The sequence below is a fragment of the Callorhinus ursinus genome, unplaced genomic scaffold (genome assembly GCF_003265705.2).
Source record: "Callorhinus ursinus isolate GAN/ISIS: 27379988/994484 unplaced genomic scaffold, GSC_fseal_2.0 scaffold4, whole genome shotgun sequence".
NCBI lineage: Eukaryota > Metazoa > Chordata > Mammalia > Carnivora > Otariidae > Callorhinus > Callorhinus ursinus.
Genome location: NW_027397066.1, coordinates 79,906,899 through 79,926,574, shown reverse-complemented (window position 1 = coordinate 79,926,574; position 19,676 = coordinate 79,906,899). Strand labels below are relative to the sequence as shown.

Below are 19,676 nucleotides of genomic sequence, written 5' to 3'. Positions count from 1 at the left end.
ATCCCAGGGTCCTGGGACTGAGCCCCTGCATTGGGCTCCATGCTCCATGGGGAGCCTGCTTCTCCCTCTCCCTCTCCCCCTGCTTGTGTTCCCTCTCTCGCTGTGTCTCTCTCTGTCAAATAAATAAATAAAATCTTAAAAAAAAAAAGAAAAGGCATATTAGGTAAAATTTAAGAAAAGCTGAATGAAATATGGTGTTAGTACATAATGCATCAATTATCGGTTCATTAATTGTAAAAAATATGTTAATGTAAGATAATAGCAATAGGGTGACAGTAGGTGTGGTGTATATGGGAACTCTTTGGCAACTTTTCTGTAAACCTAAAATTATCCTCAAATAAAATGTTTATTAAACATTAATAAAATTTCTAGAATTTATATAGGCACATATACATAAATTCATTTAAATTAGAAATTATAATGGCTGGGCACAACTGAGGAATGAAGGGGGCAATGAGTAAATATGAGGAATCAGAATACAATTCAAAGAGATAAAGAGATGGCAAATACTTTGAAAACTTGAAAACATAGAGAATATTCCAGAAAAACAAGAGTAACAAGAATAAAAATAAAAATTATAATTTGCCACTTTTGCAAATAGAAAAAAGTGAAAAATATGTGAAAATCTCAATAGACTCAGAAAACAATTTGATAAAATTCATGCCCATTTATTGGAAACACTCTTAACAAGAGATAAAAGTAAACTTCCTTAATCAAATAAAGAAAATATTTTTAAAAAGCCATACTTCAGGATGAACTATTAAAAGCTGTCCATCTATGATTGGGAATGACCCAAGTAGGCTAGTATGGGAAAGACTTTTCCTCTACCCTCATATTCTTGCTAGGGCCTGTGAATTAAACTGACAAAAGACAGATTAATAGGAGAAAAAGCATACACATTTTATTTGATATATAAATGGGGGGGGGGCTTCATGGAAGGAAATGAATACCCCAAAGAAGAGATTCTTATATATCATTTTAACAAAGAGTGATAAATCATGGAGATATGACAAGACAAAGGAAAAAGGGCTTTGGGCTAGGGGCAGTAAATCGTGAGAAAGTGACTGGGAAATATATTGAGAAAACTAATGGAAGATAAGGTTATTTTAGCAAGGTTTGTTTGTACAGATTCATTTCTATCACTGATGGTAAGGTTGTGCCTCTCTTTCTGAAACAGGGAGGGTACCTTTCTCACAGGAAATTTATAACCTGAATTTAGGTGTAAAGGGGAAGGCAGAGAGCCCTGCCTGCATCTGCTATTTCTAATCAAAATGCCAAAGTGACATATTTTGGGGTGGTATGTTCTGATCCCCTATTTATAACCACTGTTATAACCACTGCAATTTAACCTAGTACTGGAAATCTTCATCAATCCAAGAGGGGCAGAATAAAAAAGAAATTAAGAGTACGAATAATTAGAAGAAATAAAATTGCAATCATTTGCAGATAATGTATTGTATATTTTAGAGGTCCAAAATGATCTACACATAAGCCACATTAATCAATAAATGATTTAGCAAAGTTAGTGAACAAAAATGTTATAGATATCAGCAACAGATGGTTAGAAAACAAAATTTTTAAACACCATTTTGGTGACATCAAAAAATATAGGATACCATAAAAAAATCTGATGAAAGATGGACGAGATCTCTAAATAGATAACTATAAAAAATTATTGGGAAAAATTAAATATGACTCACGTTGAAAAATATGTTTACAAAGTGGAAGTCTAAATATTTGGAGCATATCAGTTTTCTCCCATTGACCTTTAAAGTCAATGTAATCCCAATTAAAAATTTCAGCAGTTTGTGTGTGTAAAAATTGACATGCTGACTTCAAAATTTATATGGAAATTGATAGCCAAAGCAATTATGAATAAGAACATAGCTAGAGGATTTCCATATTCGGTATGTTTTATATTTATAAAGGCTACTATAGGTAAGGTAGTGTGGAAAATAAAGAGACAAAAGAAGGTTAAGAACACATCTTACAAATAAACTCCTCTTCATGATAATGTAGTACACTGGGAAAAGTTGGTCTTCTCAGGAAACAATGCCCATTCAGTTGGCTTCCCATATGGGAAAAAAAGAATCTTAACTGCTGTCCTACATCACATATAAGATCTATTTCAGATGTATTATGGATGTAAGAATGAAAAGTAAAAACAGAAAAGATTCTAGAAAAGAAGATATAGGATAATATCTTCATGAGCTTGAGCTAGTCAAATGGTTTTTTAACAAGACTTAAAAATGCTAACTAATAATGAAAGTGATAAATTGGATAGCATTAACATTTAGAACTTCTATTGATTGAAAGACATCACTAAAAGAATGAAAAGGCATGTGATAGAGAAGGGAGAGGATACTTGAAACCCAAACATCTAGAAAGGAACTTTTACACATGCATGAAAAAGGGCAGATAACCCAATTTAAAATGGACAAAAGACTTGAGCGGGAACATTTTTAAAAAGAGAGGACATCCAAATGGTCATAAACAGATGAACAAGTACTCAATTTCATCATAAGTGATAATCAAATTAAAATTACAGTATTATACTACTTTATTCCCATTAGCATGGATAAGGTGGGAAAAAAATCATGTCTTGGAAAAGACATGATGAAAAGTGAAACTCACACAGAATTTGGAAACCGTTTGGTAGATTCTGTAGAACTAAAAGTACAGATAGTTTATGATCTAGCAGTTGCTCTTCAAGGTACATCACTAAGAGAAATGTATATACATGTGTACAAAATGACATGTATAATGATGGATAGTGGGCACCATTTCTAATTACTAAAATTGGGAAACAACCTATAAATGGCCATCAGAAGTAGAGTGGATAAAATACATTATGGTGTATTTATCAAATGAAATGCAAGAAAGAATCAGAGTAAATGTTATAAACAATCACGTTGATCTGCATCACAAGCATCATGTTGAATGAATGAAGCCAGACACAGAAGGAGATCCTCTATGCGATTCCATTTATATAAAGTTTAAAATCAGGCAAAAATGATCAAATGTAGAAATCTTAGAAGTCAGGATACTTGTGACTTGCAGGCTCTGAAGTGGATATGGGGAATTGTGATTGGGTGGGGGAATATAGGAGCCTTCTGGAGCACTGGTAATGTTTGATTTCTTGATCTGGATGCTGTTTGTACAGCAATGTTCACTTTTTGAAGATTCATTATGTTATACTTTTTGTGCATTTTTCTCTATGCTTTAATAAACATCTACTTAAATACATAGAGAATACTTAAGAAGATTAAACACACGTTTAGTATGAGTTCCAGAAAAAGGAAATAAAGAAAGTGGAGAAGAGATATACAAATGATCTCAGCTGAGAATTTTCCAGAAATGAAAGAGGACCTGAAGTCCTCAGAATTGTAAAACAAAGAGAAGTAAAACCTCTCAGGTCTCTGTGTCAGGCTTAGCTTTAAGTACTACAGAACAAAACAGACAACAACTTCTACTAAGCTATACAAGAAATAAAGCAAGACGCCAAAAAAAGGACATGATATGCAAGTTTAATAGGTAGAAAAAGCAGAGAAAGAGGCTGTGAAATATTGGGTTTGGGGAGCAATGCTGAAATCCTAAATGGGTTTCTTACTTGAGGTAGAGAATCAGATATACAGATGCAGGTAGGTGGGTGGATGTGGTGGTGTGGGGGTTGACAAAAGAGAAGAAAGTAAGGCTTCCTTCTACAAATAATTGTAGCTTATCCTCTGTAGTTAATGCGTCATTCAGTTGCCTGTTACTGAATTGTGAGGTGCTTTGCCATGGTTTTATATATTGAGGGTGTAGAATGACTATATACATCAAGTTGTTAACATGTACCATTTGTACTCTCCCTCTCTTTCTCTGTCTCATTGTCACTCTCCCTCTCCCTCCTCCCTTCCCCTTCCTCTCCTTTCCCCTCCTTATACCCTTAGTAAAGGAAACATAATGTTGCCTTCATTCTCATTCTCCAATTATTTGAAAGAGAAAAATATCAAAGGACCATACTATTTAACAAGACTGACAGTCAATAGAAAGAACAAACTCCTCTCCAATACTTGTAAGGGTGTAGGATGGAGTTAATGCAAACAGACTCGATGGTTAGGAGGGAGGAGCCAACCAGCCCAATAATACAGATTTTACAAATCTCTGGGAGAAAGATAAATCTGAGGCTGTCTAACATCAAAGCTGACGTTGTTTAAAAGAGGCATACTTTGAGGCACATGGAATAAAATTGAGTAGAGGACAGAAGACTTCTGATTCCAGGGGAAGAGGAATTGTAACCAGAATATAGCAAAAGGACAGTTGAACCCTTGAAGTCATAGAAAAGAGAGTATGTTTTGAGTTTAAATTTTGTTTCAACGCTTGTTTTGAAAAAATACCAACTCCAAATAATCAGTTAGCACATTGCATCATTTGTGCTTTCTCTGTCTTTTTATTTTTCTGTCTCTCTCTCTCTTACACATTCACTCTCAAACATGTGTATATGCATGCATTCATACATTATTATTATTGTAGAATTATATATTGTATAACCATTTGAATTTACCAAATATCACAATCTTTCATCTTTAAATACTTCAGCACGTATCTCTGACAACAAAGATATTCTCTTACTTAACAACAAAACAATGGATCAAATCCTCGAAATTTTATATTGTTACAATGCCATTATCTCTAATACAGTCCTTATTCTAATTTTTCTACATCAGTATCATCTGTTGTCTTTAATTACCACATTCGTTTAGTCTCCTTCAATCTATAATAGTTCCTCAGTCTTTCAGGTCATTGACCTTTTGGAAGCTATTCAGTAGACTTAGTTTCAATGCTTGCTTATTCTTTCTTCTAAATGCATACTTCTAATCACTATCACAAAAGTTATCAGGCCATTGTCCTCTTATCCTTCTCTGGAAGAGAACAATGTAACACATTTTGTGTTTTTAATATCCCACTGTGGCTTGGAAAGCTATTCAGCACCCCAGGAAAAATATAATAGTTGCTATTTTACCCAACGTAAGAATAAAAGTACCGTAATGACTCGTCCTGACTAAAATGTCTTAAGCAACGTGTTTTACTTCACGTAATATATATTATGTTATTATGTTACCATATTGTTTATAATTTCATGAAAACTATGGACATGGCAAATTAAAATATAGCCATTTTAACTTTTATTTCATTATGAGTTTGAGAAGGAAAACCCAGCTTTTTAACATTGTATTGACTTTACCTCAATTGTAATTCAAATTTCAAACACATTCATCATAATTTCAATGAAATGGCATATATAAATTGTCCTTTAGTTCAGATTAATTTTAAATCGGTTTTGCAAACCACAGATCACAGAATGTAAAAGTCTAAGTGGACATTAGGTGACTCTTGGCTGCAGACAAGTAGTTTCAGATACTTTTGTATTCTGAAAGCTACTATCTGAACATGGTTTCAATGCAGATCAAATACACTTAAAAGCCAGCTCATATTCATTCTAACGTCAGGTAGCAAATGCTTGGAATACTAAATAACTGTTTTCATTTCTATATGGCAAGGATGGCAGTCTTTTTACTTCTCCTGCTTGCCTATGATTCAAGAAAAAGCAAGTTGTTAATTAGAAGATGTTTGTGCATAGTTAAGAATGTATGATTATGTGTCGTCATCCTTATCACTTCATTTTTTCACCCGACAGTGTAATGACTGCTAGAGTTTAGCTCTTTGATCATGTCACCTCTTCAGTGTGATTATTTGAGCCATTAGATTTTGTTTCTCTCTAGCTTCCTGTTAAATCACCCCATTTCTCAAATATCATAGTTTAAGATTTATTGTTTAACTTAGATTCCAGCTTTTTAGTCTTTTCCAGATCTAATCTGTCTGTTCATATACTTGTTTATCATTCTCCTTCTGCAATTTACTTAGAGCATTAGTGATTTTTAACCACTTATTTTATGTTACATACCATCCTCAGCTTCTAAGTTCATATTTCCAACAATAATAATATATAGATGCATTCTTGAACAGTTTGCCATAGATGTCTTTTTTTTATTTAACTTATTTTAAAGAGATGAGATGAAATAACATTTAAAAATACTCTAAGAGGAGGATTTAATCATGTTAGACAAGTTAGAGTTTAGAACGGAAACATATAGGACATGACAACCTTTGAGTTTTATAAAAATTGTTTCCACCCAAAATTTTGTCTGTCAAATACCATACCTGAATATCTCTATTTTAATCATTATGGCTATTTAAATTATTTAATCTATTATAAGGCAAGCTTTTTCTCATTATTGTCATTATTAAAAACTTACCAATCTATTTTCTCTTGTCTATTCTTTCAGATGAATTTCAGAATCACTCCACATATTTTTAATAGACTTTTTTAAGAGTAGTTTTCTGTTCATAGCAAAATTGAGTGGGAAATGCAGAGAGTTCCCATATACTCCCTGCCCCATCCCAGTCTCCCTACTATCAACCTCCTCCATCACAGGATACATTTATTACAATTAGTGAACCTACACCGACACATCGTAATCACCCAGAGTTCGTAGTTCACATTAGGGTTCACTCAATGCTGTAAATTCTCTGGGTTTGGAAAATTGTATAAGAATATGTATCCATCGTTCTGGTATCACACAGAACAGTTTCACTGCTCTAAAAATTCCTTTGCGTTCTACTTATTTATCCCTACTTCCCATTTATCAGGGTAATAACCACTTATCTTTTTTACTGTCTCCATAGTTTTGTTTTCCCACGATGTCATATGGTTGGAATCATACAGTATACAGTCTTTTAAGCTTGGTTTCTGTCAGCTAGTAATATGCCTATAAGGTTCCTCCATGGCTTTTCATGGCTTCATAGCTCATTCTTTTTAACACTGAATAATATCCCATTGTCTAGATGTACCACAGTTTATTTATTCATTCACCTGCTGAAGGATATTTTTGCTGTTTCCAAGTTTTGACAATTATGAACAAATTTGACAATTATAAACACCTCTGTGCAGGTTTTTTGTAGACATAACTTTTCAATGCTTTTGGGTAAATACCAAGGAGTGTGGATTGCATGGTAAGAATATGTTTAGTTTTGTAAGAAACCACAAAACTCTCTCCAAGTGGCTGTACCATTTGATATTCTGACCAGCAGTGAGTGAGTTCCTGTTGCACCACATCCTTACCAGCATTTGGTGATGTCAGTTTTTTGAGTTTTGGCCCTTTGAATAGGTACAAAATGGCATCTTGTTGTTTTAATGTGCAATTCCCTAGTGACATACGGTGTTGAGCATCTTTTCACATGCTTATTTGCCATCTGTATATCTTCTTTGCTGAGATGTCTGTTCGGATCTCTTGCCCAATTTTTAATCAGATTGTTCAAGTGTGAAGAGCTCTTTGTATGTTTTGGATAACAGTTCTTTATCAGATATATCTTTTGCAAATATTTCCTCCCAGTCATGGCTTGTCTTCTCAAGTTCTTGACAGTGTCTTTGGCAGAGCAGAAGTTTTAATTTTAATGGAGGCCAACTTATCAGTGATTTCTTTCATGTGTCATGCCTTTGGTGTTGCATCTAAAAAGTTACTGCCAGAGCCATGGTCACCTAGATTTTCTCCTAGATTATCCTCTAGGAATTTTGTATTTTTGCATTTTACATTTAGGTCTAGGATACCTTTTTAGTTAATTTTTGTGAAGGGTGTAAAGTCTGCGTTTAGATCCACGTTGGGCATTTGGATGTCCAGTTGTTCCAGCACCGTTTGTTGAAAGGCAGTCTTCGCTCCATGGTATTGTCTTTGCTCCTTTGTCAAAGATCAATTGACTACACTGGTGCGGATTTTTTCCTGGGCTCTTTATTCTGTTCCATTTATCTCTATATCTGTTCTTTCATCAATATCACATTATCTTGATTACTGTAGCTTTATAGTAAGTCTTGAAGTTGGATAGTGTGCATTTTTTTAAAGCTTTTATTTATTTATTCATGAGAGACAGAGAGCGAGAGAGAGAAGCAGAGGGAGAAGCAGGCTCCCCGCTGAGCAGGGAGCCCGATGCGGGACTCGATCCCAGGACCCCGGGATCATGACCTGAGCCGAAGGCAGATGCTTAACCATCTGAGCCACCCAGGTGCCCCAATGTGCATTTTATTGATAGTGAACAGTAGCCATGTTTTAGAATCATATAGCTAACTTTACAAAATGACTGTGGCAACATTCTATTTTTTCCTATATTGAGAATAATTTTTAAAACATTACCAGAAATTTTTTCTAAAAAATTTGAAAGACTTTATTGGCATTCCTATTATATAAAACAATAAAATGAAAATCATGTCAGTTACCAATTTGTGAAGAATCAGAAAAATTGCCCAAAAATAAAATCCTAGACCTGGTATGACTTGTCTTTTCTTCTATTTATTTTAATTCTCCACTTTTTAAAAAAAATGTTTAAATATTTAAATTTGCATGAGCCCACAATGTGAATATATGATATTCCATATCTTTATATTTATGATAGTAATTTGCTTTTTACAAATCTGATTATTCCAGTACCAATAACCTTTGAGTACATCCTTTTCCTGTTGACTTGAAATGCCAATTTCATCATATGCTAAATGCCTATGTTTATTTTAAGCCTAGCAAACTACTTTTCCCCTGAATTCACCACCTGTTTTTGGACTTGAGCCACATTGTTTTAAATATAAAGACATATTATTTTATAATATCTGGTACCATACCAGCTCTCTAAATCTTTCTTAGGTTGGCCTTCAGTTTTAGACCTTCAAATCCAGAAGCCTTTGGGGAAAGGAATAGAGAGAACTGGTGGGGTGAATAGCCATAGAAAGAGTTTCATTTATTTCCTCTGCTATGGATAAAGCCTGATACCTCTACTCTATTTCTACTTCCCAAATTCAGACATAGTAGTATCTTGGCTTTTGTCTGAATTCTAATGTCAGAAATAAAATTGGCCAGGGGCACCTGGGTGGCTCAGTTGTTAAGTGTCTGCCTTCGTCTCAGGTCATGATCCCAGGGTCCTGGGATCGAGCCCCGCATCGGGCTCCCTGCTCGGCAGGAGTCTGCTTCTCCCTCTCCCTCTGCCTGCCGCTCTGCCTATCTGTGCTCTCTCTCTGTGTCAAATAAATAAATAAAATCTTTAAAAAAAAAAGAAATAAAATTGGCCATGCTCATTTCTAAGTTTGTTCTATGTACTGTGCCAGGATTGAAATTTGGGACCTCGCAAAACTATACTGACTCTCATATTTCCCTCCCAGCAATAACCATACTACTTCCTCATTTCTAGATCAAGAAAGACAAAATGTCAACTTCCAGAAGTCAATATTTTTTTCTTGGAATTGGGTTGAAGATGGGAGATAGGAGGTTTGAATCAGACCCTAAATGGACATTCAGTCCATTCCCATCACTATTATATCTATCAGTAATTCTTTGAAAATTTCACCAGATAAATGTCCTATCCCTGTTTGTCAATATTAACACCTGGTTTTCTATCTTCATGTATTTCCTTAGTCATTTCTATGGGAACAGGACTAAGAGGAACACGACCTGCCACTTACAGAGAAAAACAAACAAAAAGATATCAGATGGAGTTTTCCCTTAATTACATTTTATTTAATTTGTAAATTTATGTATATCTGGATTTATTTTATAATCCTTTTCAACTAGTACTATACATTTCTCCTTTTTTCCATCTTCCACTATTCCAACACCAATACCTCCATATGTCTTATGCTATGGATTTTAACCCTATTGTATTTTTGGGAATATTTCACTATCAGATACCCCCTCCCACTCAAAATTACAGGGTGATTCCCATTGTCTTTTAAATACTTTCAAACCTCAGGGCGCCTGGGTGGGTCAGTAAGTTAAGCGTCTGCCTCCAGCTCAGGTCATGATCCCGGGGTCCTGGGACGGAGCCCCATGTCGGGCTCTCTGCTCAGCGGGAAGACTGCTTTTCCCTCTCCCTCCCTGCTCCCCCTGCTTGTGCTCTCTTTGTCAGATAAATAAATAAAATCTTTAAAATACATATATACATACATACTTTCAAATCTCTTCTATATATATATATATATATATGTATATATATATATATATATAAACCAGTATTTCCAGACTCTTCATTTACCTTTGACTATTTCTTTCTCTTTTCTATTTTTGAAGCTAGCTGTAGTGCTGTACTTCCTTACTTCTCAATTTCCTCCAATCTAGCTCATAATCACTTTAGTTTACCTCAACTAAGTTAACCAAAGTGCTTCTTTTCTCTCAATATGAGGAATGTTTTCCAGTCTACTTATTAATAGATTTCTCGGCAGGGTTGAAATCGCGGTACGCTCTCTTATATGCTCTTCTCTTGGCTTCCCTGACACACCACTCTCTGATATTACTCCTATCCCTCCACCTGCTCCATTTTCCTATCTTTTATACGCTCCTTTCCCATACATGGCCATGAATTTGGGAGTTCTTAATGGCTTGACCCTGGGTCCTTCTCCCGTGCTATAATCTCTCAGTAGTCTATTTGTACATAACTGCCACATTTTCATCTTTAAACCCTTCTTCTCCCCTGACCAGCAGACTTGTAGAGTCTTCCCTCTTTCTGGAAGATAATTGTAATCTGAAAATCTCTTGCTGAGTAATTCTTATTTAAATAAGCAAAAATAAATAATTCCAATCGAAATTAGTGACATACAATTATTTTAGTAATTAGGTAAGTATACATTTGATATTCAATATTTGTATAATAAAAACATTAATGCAAAATATAGTAATGAATAATTTTTCCAAAAGGCAAATCAGAAAATCATCTCTCACCCTCTTTTTAATAAACTTCAATGTTCTCTCATTACTTTTAGCACAAGGGCTAAAATTCTTAACCTGGCTACTTAGCTCTATATCATCACCTTTCACCATGCCTCCCTTCCTCTATACCACTCCAAGCCCACGGGTCTTCTTTCAGTGACTAGAACATGCTACAGGTCTTAGTGTATGTTGGTCTCTGAGCCTGGACTGTGTCTGTCCATTATCCTCCCCATTGTAGCCTAGGTAGGGTCTGTTCTTCCTTCAGATTTCCAACTTCCATCATCACTTCCTTAATGAAGTCTCTGATTGCCTTTTCTTAGTCAGGTCTTCTATTTGTCTCTATGTACCTCTCCTTGAGAGTTATCATTGTCTGATTTTATATTGATTTTATGATTATCTGATTATTGGTAGTAGATTTCACAAGGCCTGGAGTTTTGTCTTGTTTGTTGGCAATTTCATCATTAGACCCTAGTACAGTGCCTGGCATGTTGAAGGCCCTTGATATTCACTTGTGGAATGAATGAAAGGAGGAGTAAGTAGAATTTCTTGTTTTCCTTTTTTAAATCATGAAACATTTTGGATTATGACTGCAGCTTTGGGGGTAATTCTATGAATGTTGATTTGTTGTTCTTTTGTATTATTTTCTAAAACATTTTTATTTATACTTTCTTTAATTTAATAGTTATTTAAAATGCTCTTTTAAAATTTTTGAGTTTATACTTCAGCTTTATTTTGTTCTAATTTTATTATATTTTTCCTGAAATATATATTTTTTATATTATGAATAAATACTAGATGTTACTCAAATTAATGTTATTTTCCTTATGCTGCATTATATTTATTGGAATTGTATAAACATATTTCTGTTTGCTCAGGCTTTTGAAAGAGAACATGTATGAAAAATTTACATTTTCTGACAGCAAGGTGTGGGGATTGCCTGACTTTGTTCTCCTATGCTGATCATGAAAATAATCTGCCTTTTAATTTTATCCTGCTGGAATAATATATCCCAGTGAACTTTCAGTGTTTTTGTAGACCACTAGACTGAAGGCTAATTTCACCTGCTCTGTTTCACAGTTCTGTAAATATAAGAATGAAATTTTATTTTTATGTAAGTTGATATAAAATATTTACTTTTGGGGAGACACTGTACAAGATAATAATAATAATACTTGATACATAATGTTTTTGATATGCCAAGCTTGAGATGCTTTAAACATGTGAACTCATTTAATTTTTAAAACAATACTACAAAATAATTATTGTTTAATCATCATTATTTTTTAAATGTGGAAACCAAAACACAGGGAAAGAGGTTAAATAAGTTACTTAAGGACATACAGAAAGCAGATAGCAAGGCAAGGTTGAGTTCCAACCAAGAGCCCATGCTTTTAACCACTAAACTGTATTGCTTCTCAAGAACAAAGGCTACTTTATATACTTTAATTCAATTAATAGACCCAGAAAGTCTATATAAGATAGATAGTATTAACTCCATTTGAAAAAGAGGAAACTAAAGTTCAGAGAGGGGGAATAACCTTCCACAGGCCACAGACATTTGAAGTGTCTTAAGTTCAGGATTGCACTGAGATCTACTAACTATCCTACATGAAGCTGACTCTAAACCTATAACTATTCATCGTATCACATGCAGACAATGAAAACTATAAATCTAAGAATGCAGTATTCTCAACAATTTGTACTTATCAACTACTTATCTTAATTCCAACTTCTTTATGTATCCTGTTGTACAGTGTTCTTGGAGAGAGGGACATGAGAACCAACAAAAGATATGTGTTGGTAGCACTTTGCTCAGGCTGGTACCCATCTTATAGGAGGTACTAAATAAATTGGTTGAATGAATATTCCATTATTTTTTTTTAGTGATCTTTTTGCAAGAGATTTAGTAAATATCCCTAACAGCAGTTGAAAATCAGACACTATTTCTTTCTTTTTTTTTTTTTTTGGTTTTTAGATTTTTGCTTTCTCAATATTTTCATTGGTAAGTGGATGGTGAATGCAGAAGGACTTTATCTTGTTACTGCATGTTTGTAGTACCAAAAGATAGTTTTGGGCAGATGATATGCATTTAATCAATATTTGTTGAAATGATAAATGTTAAGAGACGGCACATCTGAGAAATCAATATCTACCTTCACTGGAAGCAAAATTTATTTTGAGAATAAAGATGGTTTGATATTGATATATACAAAAAACTATATCTTTTTAAAACATGATATAAGGTTTCACAAAAGATTTGGTCTCTCTGAAATATGTATAATCTTCAGCAAAACTATTAAACATGCTTTAGTTAACCTCATGACTTGTAATTATTTTATACTTTAAAGCACATTTATGGATATTAACCCTAGGAATCTAAAAGTCCACAATATTAATGAATGGTATTAGTAAGTTGTAAGTTATTCACATTAATGAGCTCATTATAGATTTATAAAAAGTAATTTTTCAAAGTTTATGAATGACATAATTAAAATATGCTATTCTTTTGTTCAAATATCCATAGCTCAGTCCATTTTTAAGACATTCTGTTCTGAAGAAAACATTTAATGTCACTCTACCAAATCCTTTCCTGATTAAGAGAGAAAACACTTTTACTATAAAACAAAAAACCAAACAAAAACACCCAGGAAGCAAAGTAAAATCTTCTAAATGGTAAGTGTGCTTGTTCTCACTAAATCATAGGGTTGCTACATTTTTACAGTCCATAAATTAACTGTCATACAGAATCTCTGAGACAGATAATTTTTTTCTTTCTTCAAAGCAATGCATTTGTATCCTTATTCTAGAGATTGGTTATGTTTATAGCCCCAGGGAGTAAATAACATATTATAGTAGAGGCCACTCTGCATGCTTCTAGAAATAAGTGATAATCTGGACAAGAATAGCCAGTATATTTTCATTTTTAGAAAGTCTGCTTTTCATTTGCCTTTAATGCTAAGATAGAAGAGTTACCTTAATAACGTAAAGTTGACAGCATTTCTTTTAATTAACCTATATTTTAAAACAAAGAAATCTAAAAAATAATGCCATGCTCTAGTCAGTTATTGTGAGATTACATCTCAGTGAAATATTTAGGCTTTTTCAAACAAATTGTATAATCAAGCAAGTTTGAACTAAGAAGATTCCTAAGTAAATAGTTAATAGGTATATAGTAATGACTATCAGTGGTTTAGATTTTAATTTAGGTTGTTTTGGGTTTTTTTGTACCATAGGATGGGCTTGAATAATTTGATGTTACTGTATTCCAAAAAAGCTTGTTTTCATTTCAATATCCATACCACAAAATGGCATTATATTTCAGGAATCTACTGAGATTGTATTAATTGTTAGAGAATTAGATTCTAAAACAAAAGTACTTATTTAAATAATAAAATATAGAGTTTAATATCTGATAAATTGTTAGATACTTCCTGGAGTAGTAGATCATATTTATCTAGATGTCATCAGAATTTATTCTTGCCACAGCCTGGACCTCTGACATCCATAATGGTAGCCACTAGTCACATGTGATTATTGAGTACTTGAAATGTGGCTATTTCAAATTGATATGTACTGTAAGTTTAAAGTGCACACCAGATTTTGAAGACTTAGTTTCACAAAAAAGGGTATAAAATATCTGATGAATAATATATTTTTTTAAATTTAATACATGTTGAAATGATAGTATTTCAGATATACTGGGTTAAATAAAATACACTATTATGATTATTATCAGCTGTTAATTTTTACATTTAAATGTGATTATAGGCTCATATTTTATTTCTATTGGACAGTGCTGGTCTAGAACATCTATGTTTTGGAATAGTGATTTCATCAGTGTATTGGAAAACAATATCTACAATAATGGTTTATTTTCCATTCCATTTCACACAGTATACTTTCACTTCTATTATGTATTTTGTTATGATGGAACAATAGCCCATTAACTGCTCATGGTCATTATTAATTATTAATATGTAGTAATTCTTTAAAGTGCAAAAATATGAAAACTATTTAAAACTACTGTCCTGACTTTTGTGCTATAAATGTTATAATTTTCAATTTTATAACTATTTTTTGATCCCATAAGAGGTTGTTATTATCATTTCTCAAGTTATATTTATTTAGATTTACCCATATATTTATTTGTTTCATTGTCCTTTATTCCTTCTTGCATTTCTGTGCTTCTCTTTGGGATCATTATTTTCCTTTCTAATAAATTTCTTTTAATGTGTGTTCATGAAGGTTTGCTATTGATGAGTTCTCTCCTTTTTTGTTTGGAATCATTTTTATCTCATCTTCATTTTTGAAGAATATTTTTACTGGATAAAGAATTAGAAGTTCCTACATATATTCTTTTAGCACTTTAAAAATGTCATTGCATTGAATAATGCCTTCCATGGTTTCTAAGGAAATGTTTTTCCTTTGGAAATGATGTACCTTTTCTGGCTGCTTTTTCAAATTTTCTCTATACATTTAAAAAAATTATTTTTAATGTCCCTAGGTTTTCCTGCCTCTACCCAAATCTTCTTTGGTGTTCACTAAAGTTCTGAATTGTGTAGGTTGATGTCTTTTTATTAGTTGTGGAAAATCATCACCCGTTATCTCTTAAATTATTGCTTTTATAATATTCTCCTTTATATTTTGCAAATGAAATTACAGATATTAAATCTCTTTCATTACTGTGTCTCACGTATCTTGTATATTCTTTTTTTTTTAAGATTTTGTTTATTTATTTGACTGAGAGAGAGCACAAGTAGGCAGAACAGCAGACAGAGGGAGAGGGAGAAGCAGACTCCCGGCCGAGCAGGGAGCCCGATGCAGGGCTCAATCCCAGGAGCCTGGGATCATGACCTGAGCAGAAGGCAGATGCTTAACCAACTGAGCCACCCAGGTGCCCCTTGTATATTCTTTTCTATATTACAGATCCTCTTTCCTTGCTGTACTTCAGGCTGTCTATTTTCTAACACTCTCTCTTCTAGTTCACTAATCCTCTCTTCAACAGTCCAATCTGCAGTTAAACCATCTATTGCATGCTTAATGTTAATTATTATATTTTAAATTCTATAATTTCTTTTTCATTATTGTTTACAAATTCCAATTATATGGTGAGATCCTCTATCTTCTCAACAATTTTGTTACACGTTTTACTCTACATTTATTTTAAAGGCCACAAACTCTGAATCACCTTTGGATATGTTTTTATTGTCTCTTATTCTCTTAGTTTCTGTGTTTTGATTCTGTCCCCTGGCATGTCTAAGCTTGATCAAATGTTTTTCATAACTTATGAAAAATTATAGAGGAAATTTGATGCTTTATCTCATATTATCTTCCTCCAGACAGAACATCCTTTCGCTTTCTCTCAGGCATCTTATGTATGGGGCAACCAACTTTTCCCAGTGTGGGATTTTGCTTGTTCAGGATTGGACTTCATGTTTTTTGTGAGTGTTGATCTAATTCCCATCAGGTTATGTTCCTAGTGTGTAGCCTTTCTGTAATCTTAACAGGAAGCCAGTGATAATCACTAAAGTTCTTCCTCTAATATTTTTATTTCACTCTTTGAAACTACCAATCACTCTGTGCAACTGCCTAGATCTTTAGCTGCCACTTTTGACTCTACTTCTTAGTCTTTTGACCCTACCCCACTTCAGATAAAATCAAACAAATGTGCTGAGTGGAAAAATGATACAATGTCAAACTCATCAGTGTTCTTCCCTTTTCTTTGGGATTTTGTCCATGTCCTATTGTCTTGAACTTGAACTCTAAGGTTTGTTTCTGAGAAAGCCAAAATCTCAATTTAGATTTCTATCCAGTTTGTGGTTGTCTTCTATTCTACTTCAAAACTAAAAGAATCCTCTAAGGGAGTGTGAGGCTCATCTCAGTGCTATTCCCTCCTCACCTTCCTCACCAGATTTCTGGGCCTTACAAGACCTGGTTGTCTGTGTAGCTCTCCATTCTCTTAAATAAACATAAACAGAAATGAATTCTTTAATTTTTCTCAGAGACTTGGTCTGCAATGAGTTACTCTGCCATATCTGAAATTCTTCCTTTACTGTAATTTGCCTTCTTTCCCTTTTACCTCTAAAACAATTTCTGAAATCCCATATCTTTGATGGACATTTATAACTGAAGAATATTTCCTAAACATGATATATCCTGACATGTACCTATTTACTCAACATCCTACTAAAAAGTACATATTCTTTTTTAAGGAAATGTAGTCTCTTATTAAACTTACTTGCAAATCTATTTCTCTTTTTATTAAGTTCAGTTAGCCAACATATAGTACATCATTAGCTTTTGATGTGGTGTTCAATGGTTCATTAGTTACAAATTATTTCTTTAAGATTATTGTCACATTATAAACTAAAAGAATATGTTACGGTTATATGTTTAGTTATTTAATTATTTTTACCAGTTGTCACACAAAAATAAGTCCTTCAAAAATGTTTTAGTATCCCAGACATGCCCACACACATCCCAAGCCCTTTGTGAAATACAACTTCAGAAGATAAAACCAAACTAGCTCCTTGTTCAACATTACCATTATGGATGAACAGAAAGACTGGTTCTATCTTTTCTGTTTATATACTCTCCTAGCATTACCACCAGAGAACCTCACAAAATGACATTAGATTTCCATTCAGAATTATTCTGCATTTCAGTCAGTATAGTGTCATTTGGCGGCTTCCTCCTTTAATTAGCTTTCAGGAAAAACAATTTTATTTCACAATTAAAGAGAAATGTAATGCTTGGCTAAACTACTACACTAACTCTGAAGAAAAATGAGTGAGTTAACATGTTCAATGGGCTGCTATCAGCCCCACTCATGTTTGGATGAAGGGGAAACAAGCCAGATAACAGAAGGGTGTTGGATGATTGAAAATGGGGAAAGAATTGCCATCTGAATACCAAATAACAGGGGTGAAGTCATCAGAACAAATTTCTGGACTTCATAGGTTTACCCTGGGTCAATCAAGCCACATTTTGTTTAACTGTTCCTGGTCAAAATGGAAATGAATGTAAAATATTTTTGTTATGTGTAGTCTCACATACATAAAACTTAGTGAAAGAATTGATATTTCTTCTGAGATGAAATCTAGTACAGCCTCAAGTGCCTGGATGGCTCAGTGGGTTAAGCGACTGCCCTTGGCTCAGGTTTGAGTCCAGGGGCCTGGGATTGAGCCCTGCATGGAGCTCCCTACTCAGTGGGGAGCCTGCTTCTCTCTCTCTCTCTGCCTGCTGCCCCCTCCCCCACCCTCCACTTGTGCTCTGTCTCTCTCTCTTTCTCTGTCAAATAAATAAATAAAATCTTAAAAAAAAAAAGAAATCTAGTACAGCCTCTTACATGTTACAAGTACATTTTATAAATAATTTAATTATAAAGAAGATTAATTCCCAGAAAACCAATGGAAAAATTAGTATATTAAATTATATTTTGAAAGTTTGAACAGCTTATTTGGTTGCTATTTCTTTTCTGTTCTCTCAGTTGGATTTAATACAGTAATATTATGATATAATATCCAAACAACTGCAGGTATAATATATATTTAATATACACTTTTAAGTACTTTGAGTCTCCAGCAGGCTCATTAGGACAATCTTAAAGCTAGGATTACCACATAATATGAACTACTTGATATCAGTGATACTTAGTTAATCTGGTTAGAAGAAAAGAATATTTTGTGAAATTTTTGTATCTTTTTTTATTTGAGGTAATGAACTAGAGGAGCAATCTGAAAGAATACTTTGGCTTAGGTTGAGAAGTACAAAAGAGACACCACTTACTGAAACAGCTTTTCTTTCCCCACAGATATATTCTAAAGGTATTATCTATTAATATAAAGGTAAGCTGACAGTTCTCTCACAAAGAAGTAATTCCATTTTGATGATGCCCTCCATCAGCTACTCAAAGGAATATAATTGCTCTTCTAACCTCAAGAGATAGAAAAATCTGTTCTTGCAAGACATTTATTTCTCTTTCTTTTCCTCAAAATTTTCCTATTACAACAGCAGTATATATATTCATTGCATTCTTTCTAAACATGTATTACTACTGCTTCCATATAAAACACAATGCTGAATAAAGACATCTGAAAACCCTTTCTTTTTTACTGTAGTATTTCATTCTCTAACCAGAGAATACAATTACTTTCCAAATACTAGGCGTGCTGAAAATAAGTACATGATGTTATTATATGTATGTGTTATCCACTTGACTTATTTTCCTACTCTTCATTTCTCTGAAATTAAAGAAGTAGAGAATAAAAATCATAAAAATAATCTTTACTTTGTGCATGTTTTTCTTTGTGTGAATTTTATGTATAGATAGGAGATCAAGGAAAAAGTGATTAAATTATAGCAACACATGGGGCGCCTGGGTGGCTCAGTTGTTTAAGGATCTGACTGTTGATTTCGGCTCAGGTCATGATCTCAGGATCGTGAGATCAAGCCCCCATGTCGGGTTCCATGCTCAGTGAGGAGTCTGCTTGAGATTTTTCTCTCTCTTTCTCTCTAAAAATAAATAGATGAAACTCTGAGCTCAGTCCTAGCTATGTAACCCTAACTAAAGTTCTGAATCTTTGTTCTATGGCTGTAAAAGCAGTTGGTGTGCTAGATCAGTAGTTTTCAAACATAGCTGCTGCTTCACCATTGCCAAATGAGTTGATAAAGTACGAGAGCTTCCCAGTATCTAGCAACTCCCTAGCTACTGTACTCTGGGATGAAGCCTTAGAATCTGTATTTTCCTCTAGGTGTTTATGTGGTGAAATTAAACTCTACCTACACAATTCCCAAAGTTTCTGTCAAAAAAGGTATTTTTTGCAACAGTTGCCTTTTCATATGTCATGTGAACCATGTAAAATATACTTCTGGTCACAGAAAATTCAGAAAACC

At 33.7% G+C, this 19,676-nt stretch overlaps 1 protein-coding gene across 4 annotated transcripts in view; it reads left to right on the top strand.

Moving 5' to 3' along the window:
• Window positions 1-18,982, top strand: part of STPG2 (sperm tail PG-rich repeat containing 2) — a 530,653-nt gene extending 511,671 nt beyond the window's left edge. For 3 of the 4 annotated variants that reach the window (XM_073891996.1, XM_073891995.1, XM_073891997.1), the window contains 2 exons: window positions 13,306-13,454; window positions 18,595-18,982. In XM_073891996.1, coding sequence (XP_073748097.1) covers window positions 13,306-13,454; window position 18,595 — 150 coding nt within the window. In that variant the 3' untranslated portion in view covers window positions 18,596-18,982. The remainder of the gene's footprint in view (window positions 1-13,305; window positions 13,455-18,594) is intronic. The other variant, XM_073891998.1, reaches the window with a different exon arrangement.
• Window positions 18,983-19,676: the final 694 nt, after the last annotated feature.